Source organism: Achroia grisella, unplaced genomic scaffold (assembly GCF_030625045.1).
Source record: "Achroia grisella isolate CSIRO2021 unplaced genomic scaffold, CSIRO_AGI_Agris_v1 utg903, whole genome shotgun sequence".
Classification (NCBI taxonomy): Eukaryota; Metazoa; Arthropoda; class Insecta; order Lepidoptera; family Pyralidae; genus Achroia; species Achroia grisella.
The window spans coordinates 3,155,103-3,171,730 of record NW_026713061.1 but is presented as its reverse complement, the minus strand read 5'-3'; the positions used below and the strand labels follow the sequence as shown (position 1 = coordinate 3,171,730).

Genomic DNA, 16,628 nt, shown 5'->3' with positions numbered 1-16,628 from the left:
ACTATCAATTTATCTCAGAATAACTAGTAGTAGTGGTATATTTTATCCACAAGTGGATAGGCAAAGGTACGAGACCATACAGCCTATCTCAGAATAACTACTAGGTTACTCATTCTGTGGTCTGTACCAAGCATAGTATATTATTTATGGTCTGTAAATTAATAACAATCTGTGATGGCAATTTGGCAATAATAGTATAGTAATTGGTCGTCACTTTGTCGATTATTCTCGAAATTTTCATAAAATCTATATTTGTGTGTTGCTATCAGGTGTTTCCAATCGAAATATTTTTACTACAGTAGTATAATCAATTAATGTAAATACATAAATCATTGTTCTAGGTAACCATTCATTGTTTTTTATTTTACCGGTTGACATCATTCACTACGACGGAAAAAAATATCATAGAATATAATGAATATCTTTTTATATTAACTGCCATTTCTTTGTGCACTACGTATTTGTAACTTTTGTAATCCTCACAATTTTCTTAAATCTAAATTTCACCAGATTGCATCATGTTGTCCCGAATGTGTATGGCTCGATCGGCGTTCAATGTAACGCACACGCTAAAGACTCCTGTTCCAAAGCAATTTGTACCCAGGAATTACGCTGTTAGAAACTATGCTCGCGAACCCCGGTCTAGAGTTGCTTCCAGAACACAGCCCACCGTCTGGGAAAAATTAATGGCACCAGCTGGTCCTAATGGTAAGCCTCATTGTTTACATATTTATATGTGTTCTTGTTGGAAATCTTTATGAAGATTTTACGTTTCAAAATTTTGTTAAATGTTTTAGTATTAATAATTAATACAAGTAAAATACTGAACAATTCACAATCAATCAATTTTGGTACTTAGATGGATAATAGAGTATTTTAATTTGACTAATTAACAAATAGAAGTTGAGGTTTGCATAATTAATTAATTTTTAATTATTTTAAGCTTTCAGCATAGGCAAGGGAGCCCTTGCTGGAGCCTCAGCTGTGGGCCTAGTAGCTCTGTGCTACTATGGCTCGGGAGTCAAACCTGGCACATTACAAGAAGCACAGTAAGTGACCATTATTAATATACATATTCTCTCTCCAAGGCAAAAAGTAGCCAGAAAAAATACATGTATAATTTGAAAAGTTTAAGTTCTGTGTAGATAGTTTCTGATAATAATTTCTTCCCAGAAATTTAATATTCTAAAAATAGCATTTGATAAATTAAGTTAATAAGTCTATTTATGGCTACCATCTCCTGATAAGAATGATCGCACACCAATGAGGTTCATGTGTTTACACATTGTCATGGCTACCATTGTATTATGGGCCTGCCCATATGCAATGAAGTTTGTCTGATATTATAGATCTACATTTTTTAGGTAGTGTAAAGAAAGTTTAATATGTTGAAATATTGAATAATTTTATGATAGTGTATTATGATTGATATGCATACACTCAGTGTGATACAGATAGCTAATAATGTAAACATGGTTGCTTGTTTGTAAAGTGTAGATTAGAAAGATTTAGATTAGGATGATATCTTAAACAATGACGGTTATGAAAATAAATCATTACTCTCACATTTATAGCAATCAAATACTATTAACATAGTTGGATTTATAGATTTACTATTCTATCATCACACATTTTATGAGACATTCATAAAAAAAGTCAGTGTCACTCAATTAAAAAACAAAAATAAATTTACTAAAAAATGAGTTAAATCAGTTTAAGAACCAATAAGATATTTTTAGCTGAATGAAAAGCCCCATTTGACCATTTTCCCTAAGGCCTCAGTTAGTGATTGTGTGTATAAATATATAAAATAAATTACACATGTATAATTAAGTTTTATATTTTTTAGTTTGTGGCCACAATATGTTAAAGACAGAATTAAGGCAACTTATGGCTACATCGCTGGATCACTGGTACTTACCGCTGGTAGTGCTGTGACTGTCTTCAGGACCCCGGCGCTGTTAAACTTAGTGGCGCGCAGTGGATGGATGGTTAGTGAATTATAATATAAAGTAATTGCTATATACCTAAATATCAAAAAATATTTTTTAAAATTAATTTTGGGTATTAATTGTACTTTTGGGACATTATTATTAGTTTCAAAACTTTCTCTTATATTAACAACAATATTAGGTCTTACAAGCCCATTACTTATGCAATTATTGCTTTCTTTGAGTAGTTACCAAAGAGTAAAAACAAGTTTAAATTCATCATTTTAAAAACAATACAAATTTGTATAAATGTAGAGTGGAAGGTTGGTTAATAGTAATCTGAAGGCTATAGGTGTAATCAATAGGTTAGTGGAACAATAGTTAAGAAGGAAAAATATTTTCTAAATTGCAGTCTATTATAATGACAATGGGCCTGATGATTGGCTCGGGTATGGTGGTACGTGGTATGGACTACCAACCTGGATTTGGAGCTAAGCAACTAGCATGGATTGTTCACACAGGTATCATGGGAGCTGTAATAGCACCCATATGTTTCCTTGGCGGGCCAATACTTATGCGTGCTGCATGGTGAGTCAATTCTTACACTTTTTTCCTTGTTATTTGTTATGCTAAATGTTATGTTTATTGTCTTTGTGGAAATTTTGAACACATTAGATTATTACTGATTACTCTTACATCTATAAAGAATAACAATTTCAATTTATACAATGTTATGGTATTTAATTGTAATTGACTTTAAGTAAAACAAACTTTAAAACATGGAGCTAGTAATTTTTAATTTTAAGTATTTTGCACAGAATGAGTATCATGATAAACATAAGTCTTCATATTCAGCCCATATAGACTGCTGCAGACATTATCTATAGATTTGCAACTTTACCATTTGATTATTAATGTCGTATGGTTGTGGCTGAAAAAGTACATGTCATTTATTTACGTATACTTTAATCAATTCAATTACATTGCAGGTACACAGCTGGTGTTGTTGGTGGTTTGAGTACAATTGCCGTTTGTGCGCCGTCAGGTGAATTCCTTAACATGCGAGCGCCTCTCGCCATGGGTTTGGGGGCGGTGTTTGCTGCATCTCTAGCTGGAATTTTTTTACCACCCACATCTGCACTAGGAGCAGGTCAGTAAACGACTTTTTCAGAATGATATAATTTTTAAAATATCGTTTCTACAAAAGTTGTAATGGAAATAAAAATTGTAAACTTGCTAAGTTGTTTCCAAGGTTTTAATAGTGATAATAGGTCTATTCATAATGCTAATAATGCGACTGTTGCTTGTGTACACCTGACTATCCCAGTTATTACAACATTATTTTATTCTTATATATATCTCAATGTTATTTTTCAGGTCTCTATTCTCTAAGTTTGTATGGAGGTCTGATTATATTCAGCGGATTTCTGCTATACGACACACAAGCGATTATCAAACGAGCGGAGGTGCATCCAATGTATGGATTCCAGCCCTACGATCCAATTAATTCGTAAGTGATTTTCATTATGTTTGACAATTGACTTTATTTTTTCCCTATTTCTGATTATATATATATATATATATATATATATATATATATATATAGATCAATTAAATGCGACAGACATGGTTTCTATCACTATAACGCATTTATATACGCGATGCTGTGTGATATGGTGAATTCTTCAGATAAGTTTTGTCAAATAACACTTACTAAAACAGCGCTTAAGTACTTCTTCCAGACGATTAATTTTGGCAAAATAATTTTGTTAATATATAGGCAGTGTTATGTCTGATTATATATTAACCGGAGCAAGATTAAATTATTATTTAAATGTACATTGGAAATATGTATCAAATTTTATTTTGTTGTATGTATATTTTCGAGTTTGTAGATGACATGGTAAAAATTGTATTAATTATGATTATATGATTGATTATTATATTTCGAGCGAAACCTGTCGCGTAGGTGAATTCCAATAATTTACAAAGTAATTCTATTCATCTTAAGTTAATGTTTAATAGATTTAAGCTATAAGAACTATGGACCTGTATGGCTCAGGCCATTAAATTGCCTTTGTTAGAACTTATGTCAAATTTTATTTGTTACAGGGCGATTTCGGTGTATCTAGACGTTCTTAATATTTTTATGCGCATCGCTATGATCCTGTCTGGAGCTGGAGGCAATAAAAGGAAATAAACTAAAAACTCGAATGTTAGTCAAATATTACATGCTCCGTAATTAATAAAACCTTAGTGTAATGAATTTTTGGAACGATAATAAAACAAATCATGGATAAATGAAATCATAAATATGGTTCTTGTCGTTTCCCCATTTGTAAGACTTGTGATATTAATGCGTAGATTTTAAGTTTCGTTAAGTATTTTTTTTTGCAAAAATTCATTGTTAATATAAATTTAGATGTTAATAAATTAACAAGATTATTTTCGTGTTTCATTTGAAAACGACCTGTGTATTTTAAATAAATAAATGCATAGTACTTTCGAACCCCCGATAGGTATGCGCTGGCGGGGTTATCAAGGTGGTAAATTGAATACGAAGTCAGGTTATTGCTCATTCATATATATATAACAATCCTGGTTAACTTGTTAAGTATATATATATATATATATATATATATATACTTAACAAATTAACCAGAATTGTTCTGAGTGGGGACTAGTCGATGCTGATATGACGTGGTATATTGTCTAGCAGTGGGGTACTGCTGGCCCCACAGTGATCCTTTACTAACAATCACCTTACGCCTTGAATAATGAAGCTACCAGCTAGCATCATAACCCTTAAGAATGGAAATGTGTGGGAGCTCGGGAAATTGTAATATTTAAGGAGTAATTGACGTTTATAGTGACGATTGTTAATGAGCCATCGATCTTATTTGTCATTTCAATCACAATAAGCATAAAATAAAAAGACATGTACTGTTATGTAATATTGTATTTATTTACAGCCTAATAATTCCATTTTATAACTAATAATCACTCTTGATTTGAATATAGTTGTAGATAAGTATTGCGTTATGATTATATGAACAATATAGGCCAAGCTTTTACTTATTGTTAGCGCATAATAACTTTGTATATTTATCAATAAGAATAAGTTAAAGGACTAGACGGAAACTAATTAAATAATTGCATTCTCTAGTTGATAGAAAAATATAATTATAAAATTAATATATTATATTCTGCAACGCGATTCTTAGTACACATGTTTTTTTTAAATAATTTATTTATCTATAGTTAGCCGAAATATTTGTAGCTGAATTCGATTAACTTCGAAATTCACCATACCGGGATGATAATATGATGATTCCAACTGTAATTTTATGTTAGTGAAGTATGAAATGAAGTGTGTTATTCCATCAATTCACCAGGAAGTAATCACAATAGTTTCCACGTATAATTGCGTAGACACTCGACTTTTAACCCTCTGCACTGTTGGCAATGGAGTCATATGTTATTTGCTAAAGTGTAAATTTTAATTTTGACTTCAATGCCGTAAATTATTGATCAAATATTAATGTAAGTAGTCCACTGTTTCTATTCTAACCGTATACTCATATCTCGCATATCCCATGAAATATCAACAAATTGTTGGTAAAATAAGAGGGCATTTTAGGCATGGCTATTAATTCAGATTTTTTGTGTACTAAGAACTTTGTCGCATTGGAATTGCACGCAGAAGTAAATGCCTATTCATAGTGGATACATTTAACCACAGATATGGTAAGATGTTTAAGGACGTTTGTCCTCTTATGAAGATTTGCAAAAACATATATTTTTTATACATCACAAAACGCCATTCACAACTTCATATACAGTATGTGATTATATTTGCAATATATATCCCATTGGAAATATCCTTTGTATAAATCCATATCGGTGCAATCCCTTGAGATGATAGAATTTGGTAGACGTGATGTAAATTGGATAGAATGTTACATATTCAAAAACTAAAAAGTATTTTTAAGTGCTCTGTAAAATATGTATAATAATATCTTTAATATATGTATTTGAGATCGACCTTATTAATAGTATAAATTATTGTTGTATAAAAAAAATGTAAACATTCTTTATTCGCTTAGCATTTTTGTGACAAGTGTGTAAAGCATGCGAACGATGTAGTATAATATAATATAGTAATAGTATAGTTTAATTTAATATAATAGTAAATATATTGCATAACGAAATTTTACAAGCTTTTATTCAACTTTCTCTGTTAGAGCCCATCTTGTCACTATATTTTTAGAACAGTTCCCGCTACTAATTAAACTCAAATAATAATAATAATATAATAATTGAATTTAGTTAATTTAATTTGTATCCTTGTAATGGATTAGTTTAGCAGTAGTAGTAGAAAATTCTACGGCCCCCTCGCTAGAAGAAATAAAACTATTTTCAAAATGTACTCTTGTCGCTGGGAATTAACAAAAACTGTTGCCACACACAAAGTTGCCACTAGTCCAAATTGGTCAAATCAGACTAGAATCAAAATTAAGGGCTCCTTAAAGAATTTGCTACTGGCCCCTGGTCTTACTAAGTCAAAACACAAGAGCATACATTTATATTTTTTTATAAATCATGTTATTTATATTAATTAATATAAAATAATTATTCGTATTATTAAAACTAGCCATTTGTTTCAAAACGTAGTACGTGCAGTAACCCTTATATGCATCTACATAATTTGTTGTGATTTGAATTAATAACTAAATATGAAAAATAGGACTTCTTATAAAAATAAAGCTATTTTTAGTTATCTAATTATAAAATAAATATCACATTTCAAATAAGTTATAGAAATACAGTTCTTTGGAGTAAAATATTGAATTAATTAATTAAATTAAAATTTTTGGGACTATGCATACAATGTTGTTGTGTAGTTGTAGACATAAAATGTTTTATTCCAATTCTGCTTATACTTAAAAAAGGCCGTGGTTAAATTTATCATACAAGTAAGCCAACCGAATTGATCTAGTGTGCACTATTTTTGCCTCAAATTCTACTTTGGGCAGTTATAACTGCCTAAAGTAGAATGTTATAACACTAGGTAGAGTCTAGTGGGAGTCACTATTTCTTGATGCCAATAAGTCTCATGGAACAGACGGCATATTGGCATTTTTGTTTAAGTAGAGAGTTCCTGTGTCCCGTAATTACGCACTTTATCGCGCGTTCGTCTCAAGGCAATTAAAGAATATAAATAACGAGTTGCTAATCGAGTTCAATCAAAAGTATTGCTTCAAGAATTAGGTATGAATGTTTTAATAAGTTTATGAACAATCAACATCTGATAAAGGGAGAATGTTTTAAAAAGTTTTTTTTTGTTACAGTAATATGCACTTATTCTACTGGTTTTATACACAAATTGAATAGTTAACTACCTATTAAAATAGAGTCTTATGAGCAATTAAATTATTATAGGAGATCTCAACAGCTTATATAATTACTTAGTAACTCAAGTAGTCACATCTCCAGTCTTATGAGCTTGTTGTTTCATGTAAATAGCAAACATCTGTCGCGCTTGGTTCAGTACCCTGTTTACATTATGCTTTCTAACCATTTTGTCAAAATGCATTGCTAACTCATTATAGTCCATACGGTTCCTCATAATGTAATCTCTATGTTGTAATAGCACAGTTAAACAAAGAAACATTAGAAAAGGATTTCCTCCCCCAAATACTGTAGGTGGAGGAAGACTGCTGATCGTAAATTTGGGTATATTCTCATTATTGCTGGAATTTACAGTGACATTTTTTTGTGGTGGTTTTAGGGCTTCATATTTCTTTTGGAAATTATTTATTGTTGATGCAACACTGTGTAAATTTGATTGTTTCGCATTTAGTAGAGATTCGCAATTTCTTTTTGCATTTTCCAGTTCCTGTGACATACTTGAAAAGAACTTCTGTGATCTCGAAGAACTGGCCGTTTCTTGTTGGACTTTTGAGAGTGCTCTGTCAGATGTATCTGGTAGAGTTTTATCAGAAGAATCCGATTCACTGGAATGCGTATTGGAATGTTTAGTTTCTTTACATAAATCTTGGGGTTCCAATGATTGATTTTTTCTCAGTAATCTAATTGGGGTTATCGATTTTTTTCCAGAATGTTCTTCAAATATTTCACCAGTATCACCATCAAATTCTAGATCTGCTTGTTCATCCGGAGTTTGTGGACAACTTGCTGTTGTGCGAGTTGTTGAAGTGTTCCTATGCAAAGGATTTTCCCATAAATAAATATCTTCCACACTTCTGGCATTTGATTTTATTGTCTCCAGTAAGGGAGATTTTTTTGTCGATTCTATTAATTCAGTGGGTTCGGTATTTGTTTCCAAAGTATCGGTTGCTAATTTACTTTTGTTTACTTCCGTGTAATCATTGGTGTTTTTTTCATCTGAGCTAGTAGAATCAGAAGGAGAATCATATATCATACTGCATCGGTTAACATAGAATGGACCAAATACTTGACGATCCAAGTGCTCCAACTCTAGTCTTAATTCTCTTGTCATCGATGTAGTCATGGGATAGTATTCTTGTGAATCATCTGGGCTGCTGCCATCATTTGGGTCGCAGTAGATACTTTTATTTAACATATTTGGTTTAAAATCCTTTACAGTCATTGATAATAAGTCATTTTCCTCAAAAGACGTTTTCGTCAATGTTATTTTAGGATGCCCTAAGGAGTTATTTTCTAAAGCAGAATGAGTTCTGTGTATCTTTTCTTTAATAATAGGTTTGCTTCCAGTAGCAAAATTGAGGAACTCGTTCAGGTTTTTTATCATTTTTACTTTTGGGCGATTAGATGTATCAGAAGAATCATCTAATTTATCTAACGAACAGGAAAATTTATTGTTATGAACAGATATTTTATCTCGTAATAATCTTACTTGGCTTCCTAATGGTGTACCTTTAATGTTAGCATGTGATATGCCATTTGTTAAATTACCTGTATTTGTACAGTCTATTGTGGTGAGCTCTTGCGATTCTGGGGCTTTGCCATCTTCAGGTACACTTTTCATAGATTGACGTAAATGAAGTTTAGTGTCCTTTGCTACAATGTTTTCTTTATTTTTATCGCAACTATTTTCATATCTATCTAATTTCGATTTTTCTGTTAAAGCGGCATCATCTAGACTCTGGAATTCTTTAGCATGTTTAAGTGATGAATTTGTGAGAATTTTTCGAGTTGCATTTTCGTCTAGGCTGTGGTTCATTTGTTTGCATGTAGCTAGTTTCGGTGCTTTTACATTAGCTAAACTAAAACTGGAACTTTGACGTCTTATCGCACATACTTTGGTATAAGCATTTTCTCGTGGTGCTTTGATCAATGGACTAGCGGGCGGAGGATTATCATCGACGTCTAGTGTAGGATCGAAATCTCTTTCTTTTAGAGACAGTTCGGCAGCAGGAGTCTTTTGTGGTAACGAAGCCCATAAAACTTCGAGCATCCTAAGTGCGTCATCAAAAGCAAATTCACGTTTCATTTCTAATAGTAGCCATCTATAGCAAAACAATAAATCGTCCGCTTGTTGTGATTTTAAATAATTATAGAAGTCAGGATCATACACTTGAAGTGATTCAGTTAGATGAGTGAATTTTAAAGTCATAGCTTCTCCATCCAATAAAAAGTTAGGATACAAACGAGTCATAAGAGCACATAAACAAATATATGCGTGGGCTTCATCACCCATTGTCACTAATAAAGGCGAAGCGAGATCTGACATACCTTGACAGTAGCTTACTGTGGGATGGTTTAATGCATATCTGAAAATAAACGATAAATACGATTGCAGTATGCAGTAAAAGCTAATATAATATCACTGTCAAGACAAGACAGTGCTACTAAGAGAATACTCACGTTGTTAGTATATTGAAGAGAGACGCAATATTTTGATTGTCATCACTACCGGCATAAAAGTTGTGGTGTCTATCTGTCCGTAGAACATCTTTACGAACCATTCCGGTTACATAAGCCAGATCAGCATTTACCTTAAACCAATATAAGTAGTTATATATTTTTATAATCAGTCAATATAATAAGTTTAGAATGTATTTTCATTGCATGATAAATAATAAAAATAGCAAAAAAGTTTCAATTATAATAAGAGCATATTACGACGTTACAATTTTTATATCGCTTACCATTCCTTTTTGAATACAGTCTTTCCAGCGAGCTCTAAGACTGTAATACTCATTGGCTTTCTTTTTTATATAATCCATTCTTTCTTTTCCAGTCATGCCATCAGGATAAACATTAAGAATATGTTTCCAGACAACTTTTCTAAAAGAATTATACTTTAATTATATTAAGACAAGTGGGTGTAAGGGAAAATGTTGAATGGTCCTGCTTAATATAATAAAACGCTATATCTTGGAGTAATATTATAACAATAATTTAGGAACAGTGTAAACTACAACTTTGATCGTTCATCTTATGAACACTGAATGGGTACCCCCATTCAGTGTTCTTATAGAATCCATTTTAAATATTGACACAACGATTAATTTTATTATCATCGATAACTATTATTTTTGTTAATTTCATAGAATAGAAAAAAAAAAATTGTGACTAAAATCAATATTGTTTTTATCTAATATGTTTATACTTTTTAATATAACATATTATTATATACACCAGAGAGTCTAAAACTCAACTCAGTTTATTGAAACATGGTATGTACAGTTTATACTATATTTGAAAACTTCCTGAGAAAAGTCAATAACCAAAATTTATATAGAAATTGTTGTTTTTTGTATATTTACCTGAGACTGGGTTCTATACCACCGCAGTAGATGACCTCGCGGAGTTTAGCAGGGTTGTTTATTTGTCCAACTGTATCTAGGAAAGCTCTGAATTCAATGTCACAAAGCGGCGCGCGTGGAGGCGTATTAGGATCTTCGTATAAATTGAGCGCTCTTGATACCATGTTAAATGTTTTTTCAACCTAAACATAGTAAGTATTATCATATTAGATACATTATAATTAGCATTAGTACTCAACATTTTTAAATGTGGCTATAATTTTTATATTATTTAGTATTACTAGTTGACCCGGCGTTATTTTGCCATATAAATTAATGTCGCTATTAAAAAATAGGAGTTGGTGATAGAAGAGTGAAAATTTAGGGTTGTATGTATTTTTTAATGCAATTATAATAGTAAAAAAAAAATTGTGGTGAGCCACTCTAACACTTAAGGGTAGAAAAATTATTTATATTTTTTTTTTTTTTTCTTCGACTGGCAACACCGACGACAATTGTCATTTTCAGCTGGCCGTAATAATAAATAAATTTTAATTGTTTATCATACAAATATTATAATTTCAATATTGTTATTAGTGATCTAATAGTGTAATTAGTGTCGATTGTTGTTTGTGTTACAGTTTAGTGGTGTATTACTTGCAAAAATCGACATTACAAATAGTGGTAATACCGGCCATCTGTCAAACTGTTCGTGAACAACTAAGTTTTATTATATTACATATACATACATATTTGTATTTGACCCAAAAATTTGTGCTTGTTGGTAGTTTGTATTCACACGTTTCGACTTGTAAATGTAAACTTACAAGGATTATTTAAAAGAGCAACACACAAGTTTCTTGCTCGTTCTTCTTGTGATGAGACAGCTTTCCGAACGAGTGGTAGATAAAAAACAAATTGTTATGACTATTCAAAAGTGCTTAAATTAAGTTTATTTGAATAAATGATTTTCTATTCTATTCTATTCTATAAACCTATGCTCAGATACATAAAATTTCATCAAAATCGGTCAAGCCGTTTAGGAGGAGTATACATACGAAACCTGTGACACGAGAATTTTATATATTAGATTATTGTTCTAATTTCATTAAAATATGGAATTCATAGTGGAATAAATATTACACTTGTTTTTAACTGAATTTTATTCATGTAATTGGAATGGTTTAACAAGCTGACAGCCATTCTGGCCTTATAAGTGATAACCATCGTTTTCAAACATGTACAGCACAACATAACACCAGCATGAGGTCTGCATGCCTTGTAGGTTCACTACCGTATCTCAGAATTGAACTGAAATACAATTTAAAAAGCAAGCTGGTATACCATCCATCTACACATAGGACTTTGTACAAAGTCTATATCCACCACAGATTAATGAACTGTACACCATATTGCCCATTTTTGTATATGCTCTATCATGCATTGGTAAAATGGGAAATACATTGGTAAAGGAAATCAACTGGCAATTGATTATTTAAGATAAGCAATAATGAAATTTCATATGAAGGTTCTATACAATCTAATAAATAATATGTACTTTTTATATACAATAATGACAGCTTTATTGTATATAAAAAGTACATATTTTTTATTAGATTGTATAGAACCTTCATATGTATAGAATATTGTCTTGTATAGAATGTTGTATAGAATCAAGCATAGGGCCCATTTAATGGTAAATTGTTACCATAGCCTATGGAAGCCTGAAATACTAGGGGTGTCACATGCACATTACCAACCATTAAGAAATCTTAATACACTCATTGAAAAACCCCATGTAGTAGTATCTAGAGAAAACCTTGGCAAGTAAATCATTCCACAATCTAAGATCTCTGAAACTGCACTGTCCAAGATCACTCAGGTTCTAGTGTGTGGGGATTAATTTTCTGTCAATAGCAAGTGCTGTATGTAAACACTTAAAATACTTTGTAATGGATGATAATAAGTTACTTATCAATTATAAGTAGCAAATTATTTATTTAATTATTTTATTACATATAAATTTTAAAGGATTAATAATACATATAATATGTGTAATGATTGATTAATTTGTGTAAGTATTAAGTATTATATGTAAGTATATAATTGATGATGCACCACCCACATGAATCTCTGTTTGCCCTATGGTTGACTGTGAGAAAATGCCTCAAGGTATCAAGTCCTCCATATGCACCTTTATTTGTGTATTTGTGCATTAAAGTTTTAATAAACAAATAAAATAATAAGTGAATTAACCTGGTTCATGATTAAGCCTTGAAAGCCAGTCTGTATATCTTGTTTCTCTGGTTGTTGCACAGGGGGTGCCACTGTCGGATTCTGATCTCTGATGTTCTGATTTATCATAGGCACAGTTGGGTTCACATTTGGGGGTTCCCAGTCCTCTGAAGCTTCTGAAAATGGCTTCATATCGACTTTTAATTGGACACATGGTTCACATCTTTGAGTTAGAGCTATGTTATGTGCCCTGCAATGTCAAACAACTTGGTAACAATACAAAAGAATTCCGTATATTTATTTTATATGTATATTATTAATTAAATATTTATTATAAATTCAGGAATAACTTCATACAAATTTTTATTTGTATGAAGTTATTCCTATTTTTATATATTATTTCCTAGTAGAATTATATAGACAGTATGAGAAGTTAATGATTTGATTTTATTAATTTCATAATATTGTCCTTGCGGACCATAAAGCATTTACATCTTGAACACATTGCCATAAAATGTTTAATATTTTTTTCTTAAATAGGAATATGTAGTGCAAGAAATAATATTTTACTACTCTGACTGCCATTGCATGAATAAATAATTCAAAATTAATAAAAATAACTGTTACCCAAATAAATACAAAATTCTTTATTTGTGAAACAGGTTAGTTAGTAAGTTCTATATAATTGTTGAAGGCTCCTTTTAAGCATACTGCTTGTGCCAGGCTCCACTTTTCCATAGCTTCTAGATACATATTAGGTATCACGTAGACTACATCCATTTGTAATAACATAATTATTAAGGAATTTACAAAGAGGTGCACAGGTCTTACATTAATATTTACAAACACAAAGCTTGCACTCTGTCTTTATGAGTGTAAGGAAATTTTATGTTTAATTTGATAACAAAATATTGACTCACTTAAGAAATGCTGCATCCAAATCCCAATCAGAGAGGAGGGGTAGAAATATCTCCTGGCCATAGTCATCTACACTTCTATATGATAGAGTGAAATCGGATTTGATATCAAATGCTTTCACCAAAATACTTTGCAATACTTCCAGTGAAGTTATTTGGGGGTCTACTGAAAACTTCCTCAGTTCTGGCTGTAGCTTGCCTTCACACTTCTATAGAAAACAAAATAAATATTATCACATTTATACATTTTTACATACATTTTCTAGAGAATCGTCACCTCCACTTATTTATTTTCATAGTTGGAATTTCCATAGAATTATTAATTATTATTTAATTAAAATAATATCTAGAGACAGATAACCATTAACTTAAATTAGAATACAATAGATGAAACATTTTCGTATTAGTCTTTATTTAGAACAATACAAACCTTGACTTTCACTCTAACTGCTTCTTTACTGTAACCGAACATCACTACTGTTTATGTAGTTGCCTTGCTTCATAAAAAATAGCTTAGTTGGAGTTGTAAGAGATACTGAATTGAATATCTAATAATAAATTCATGTAGACTAAAACGAACAAAACCCACATATCATTTAAAATAACGGGAGTTGATTAACTTCGGGACAATAAATTTCAATCGGTTTAAGTGACCAACGAAATGAAACCACTGAACACTATGACCGAAACTATGCAAGACGAATGAATCACAATTATAAAGGAATGAAGTGAAGTACGCTGGCGGAATCGTACGAAATGAAATGGCCATTAAAATAAGAATGAAGAATTAACAATTTCCCATATACTTTAAACAATTATTTCACATTAAGTTACAATTACAGGTAGAGTCAGACAAGACAACCTAGATATTTGACATTTTGAACATTGTTCTGTGCATATGGATTGAATAAATGTTTTCACAGAGTATTAAATTCAAGTTCAAGTTTTGTTTTCATTTTTTGTAAGATTTGACTATTCGCAATCAAGAGAAATTCAGAATTATTTGGAAACAAAATCGATATAATATATTTTGAATAATTACAGCAACATAAGATGAATTTTGACTTTGCATATAACATATTCATAGCTAAAATTCAAATTTCTGTTTGAACTGATATTTAAAACGTCACTGTCAGTGTGACTCAATAATACTGTCAGTCTTAGAATTTTTTTCTGTGATATCATATCGTATATAAAATAGTTATTTTTATTTCAATAAATATAACAATAACTTAATAATAATAGTAACGCTTTGATTGTAATTAAAGCTAGTTTAATTAAATTTCTATTATCATGAATAATACTAATAATGTGCCTCATATTGATCGTGAATTAGATTTGTCGAATACAGGCAGAGGTGTATGGTTAGTGAAGGTACCAAAATACATAGCAAATAAATGGGATAAAGCTTCGGGAAATATCGAAGTTGGGAAGTTGAAAATTTCTCGCGTGCCGGGACAGAAGGCACAGGTTCAGCTATCACTGTCGGAGGCAGTTTTATGTCTTAAAGATCCTGGAGAACAGAATATACCTAAGGAACATCGCCTTGACGTGTCCAATGTAACAAGACAATCTTTAGGTGTATTTTCTCATGTTGTGCGTGAGTGATGTTTTATATATTAGTAATGTAATCTGTTAATTAAAAATGAATATTATGTTAGAGCAATATTTAAATTTAGAACTGTATTCTGTTTTATTATTTGATTCATGATTCTTGTTTTTTTGAGGGAATCTAATGGTGTTGTATTTTATTAGTGTATTTAGTTAATTTATTATATTACTCATTATTATTACAGCATCAAACACAGATGCTGTTATACCTGAATCAGAGAAGCTTTACATGGAGGGTAGGATTGTACAAAAATTAGAATGTAGACCATATGCTGATCCCACATATTATAGATTGAAATCTGAATCTATCAGAAAAGCATCTATGCCTCAGCGGCAGGTTCAGCAATTGGATAGAATTGTACAGAACTTCAAGCCAATCTCTGACCATAAACATAATGTAAGTAGAATATTCACCAGAATTTAAAATTAAACTAATTCAATTAAAAGTATTTAATAATAATTTTCTAGATTTATTTGATTTTAATACATTAATAATACAGAGGTAATGGTATTACAGATTGAGTATCAAGAGAAGAAAAAGGCTGAAGGCAAGAAAGCTCGTGACGACAAAGATGCAGTACTCAACATGTTATTTGCTGCATTTGAAAAACATCAGTATTATAATATCAAAGATTTACAGAAGGTGTGAACTTATTCTTTATAATTGCTTGCAATAATAATAATTTTAAATATTATTATTTTTAAATGTTTTCTTAACAATTATTTAACACTATTTTTGTTTCAGATAACAAAACAGCCTATAGTATACTTGAAGGAAATTCTGAAGGAAGTCTGCAATTATAACTTGAAGAATCCACATAAGAATATGTGGGAGTTGAAACCTGAATATAGACATTATAAACAAGATGTCCCCATTGAACCAAAGGACGAAAAGAATAGTTCGGACAGTGACTGAGTGGACATTTATATCTTGTTCTATGTAGTATACAGTTTTTACAACACTGTTTTTATGTACAAATCAAATGTTGATACTGTGTACTACTTCCCTGTGCATTGAGAATTTTATGAATCTCTGAATTTAAAATTCTCATTTGCAAAATTATATACAAGACTGTAAGTATGTAATTATTTGGAACTGAAAGTATAGTTATATTGACATGGCTAATGTTTTATTTATTTTAATTAGAATAAATGAAATACCCTTGCACATAATGCTT

At 30.9% G+C, this 16,628-nt stretch overlaps 3 protein-coding genes across 5 annotated transcripts; 2 read left to right on the top strand and 1 right to left on the bottom strand.

The window, feature by feature from the left end:
- Positions 1 to 164: 164 nt before the first annotated feature.
- LOC131853557 (growth hormone-inducible transmembrane protein-like) lies at positions 165 to 4,376 on the top strand. 2 transcript variants are annotated; one of them, XM_059204479.1, is made up of 8 exons: positions 165 to 316; positions 511 to 708; positions 944 to 1,049; positions 1,850 to 1,991; positions 2,344 to 2,519; positions 2,921 to 3,081; positions 3,309 to 3,441; positions 4,044 to 4,376. In XM_059204479.1, the coding sequence occupies exons 2-8, from the start codon at positions 519 to 521 to the stop codon at positions 4,129 to 4,131; spliced, it is 996 nt and encodes a 331-aa protein (XP_059060462.1). In that variant the 5' UTR covers positions 165 to 316; positions 511 to 518; the 3' UTR covers positions 4,132 to 4,376. The 2 variants fall into 2 exon arrangements, with proteins under 2 accessions (XP_059060462.1, XP_059060461.1); XM_059204478.1 differs by having other exon boundaries at positions 165 to 341.
- Positions 4,377 to 6,907: 2,531 nt separating this feature from the next.
- On the bottom strand, positions 6,908 to 14,701 carry LOC131853537 (uncharacterized). Of its 2 annotated transcripts, XM_059204452.1 has the most exons (7): positions 14,270 to 14,701; positions 13,843 to 14,048; positions 12,944 to 13,172; positions 10,709 to 10,890; positions 10,088 to 10,226; positions 9,804 to 9,934; positions 6,908 to 9,709 (listed from the first exon to the last, which is right to left on the bottom strand). In XM_059204452.1, exons 1-7 carry the CDS (start codon positions 14,309 to 14,311, stop codon positions 7,408 to 7,410), a joined length of 3,231 nt encoding a protein of 1,076 aa, XP_059060435.1. In that variant the 5' UTR covers positions 14,312 to 14,701; the 3' UTR covers positions 6,908 to 7,407. The 2 variants fall into 2 exon arrangements, with proteins under 2 accessions (XP_059060435.1, XP_059060436.1); XM_059204453.1 differs by lacking the exon at positions 14,270 to 14,701 and having other exon boundaries at positions 12,944 to 13,108; positions 13,843 to 13,916.
- A 309-nt stretch (positions 14,702 to 15,010) lies between these two features.
- Positions 15,011 to 16,611, top strand: LOC131853505 (general transcription factor IIF subunit 2). Its single transcript, XM_059204410.1, has 4 exons — positions 15,011 to 15,439; positions 15,636 to 15,847; positions 15,968 to 16,093; positions 16,196 to 16,611. The coding sequence occupies exons 1-4, from the start codon at positions 15,133 to 15,135 to the stop codon at positions 16,364 to 16,366; spliced, it is 816 nt and encodes a 271-aa protein (XP_059060393.1). The 5' UTR covers positions 15,011 to 15,132; the 3' UTR covers positions 16,367 to 16,611.
- Positions 16,612 to 16,628: the final 17 nt, after the last annotated feature.

Excerpts from the sequence above, each read along its gene's own strand:
- LOC131853537 (XM_059204452.1), bottom strand. The coding sequence starts at position 14,311 with ATGTTCGGTTACAGTAAAGAAGCAGTTAGAGTGAAAGTCAAG. Across the intron at positions 13,173-13,842 it reads TTGGATGCAGCATTTCTTAA|GGCACATAACATAGCTCTAA; the intron begins GTGAGTCAATAT and ends TTGACATTGCAG. Across the intron at positions 10,891-12,943 it reads AAGGCTTAATCATGAACCAG|GTTGAAAAAACATTTAACAT; the intron begins GTTAATTCACTT and ends TACTATGTTTAG.
- LOC131853557 (XM_059204479.1), top strand. The coding sequence starts at position 519 with ATGTTGTCCCGAATGTGTATGGCTCGATCGGCGTTCAATGTAACGCAC. Across the intron at positions 1,992-2,343 it reads TGGCGCGCAGTGGATGGATG|TCTATTATAATGACAATGGG; the intron begins GTTAGTGAATTA and ends TCTAAATTGCAG. Across the intron at positions 3,082-3,308 it reads CACATCTGCACTAGGAGCAG|GTCTCTATTCTCTAAGTTTG; the intron begins GTCAGTAAACGA and ends GTTATTTTTCAG.
- LOC131853505 (XM_059204410.1), top strand. The coding sequence starts at position 15,133 with ATGAATAATACTAATAATGTGCCTCATATTGATCGTGAATTAGATTTG. Across the intron at positions 15,848-15,967 it reads TCTCTGACCATAAACATAAT|ATTGAGTATCAAGAGAAGAA; the intron begins GTAAGTAGAATA and ends ATGGTATTACAG. Across the intron at positions 16,094-16,195 it reads ATATCAAAGATTTACAGAAG|ATAACAAAACAGCCTATAGT; the intron begins GTGTGAACTTAT and ends TTTTTGTTTCAG.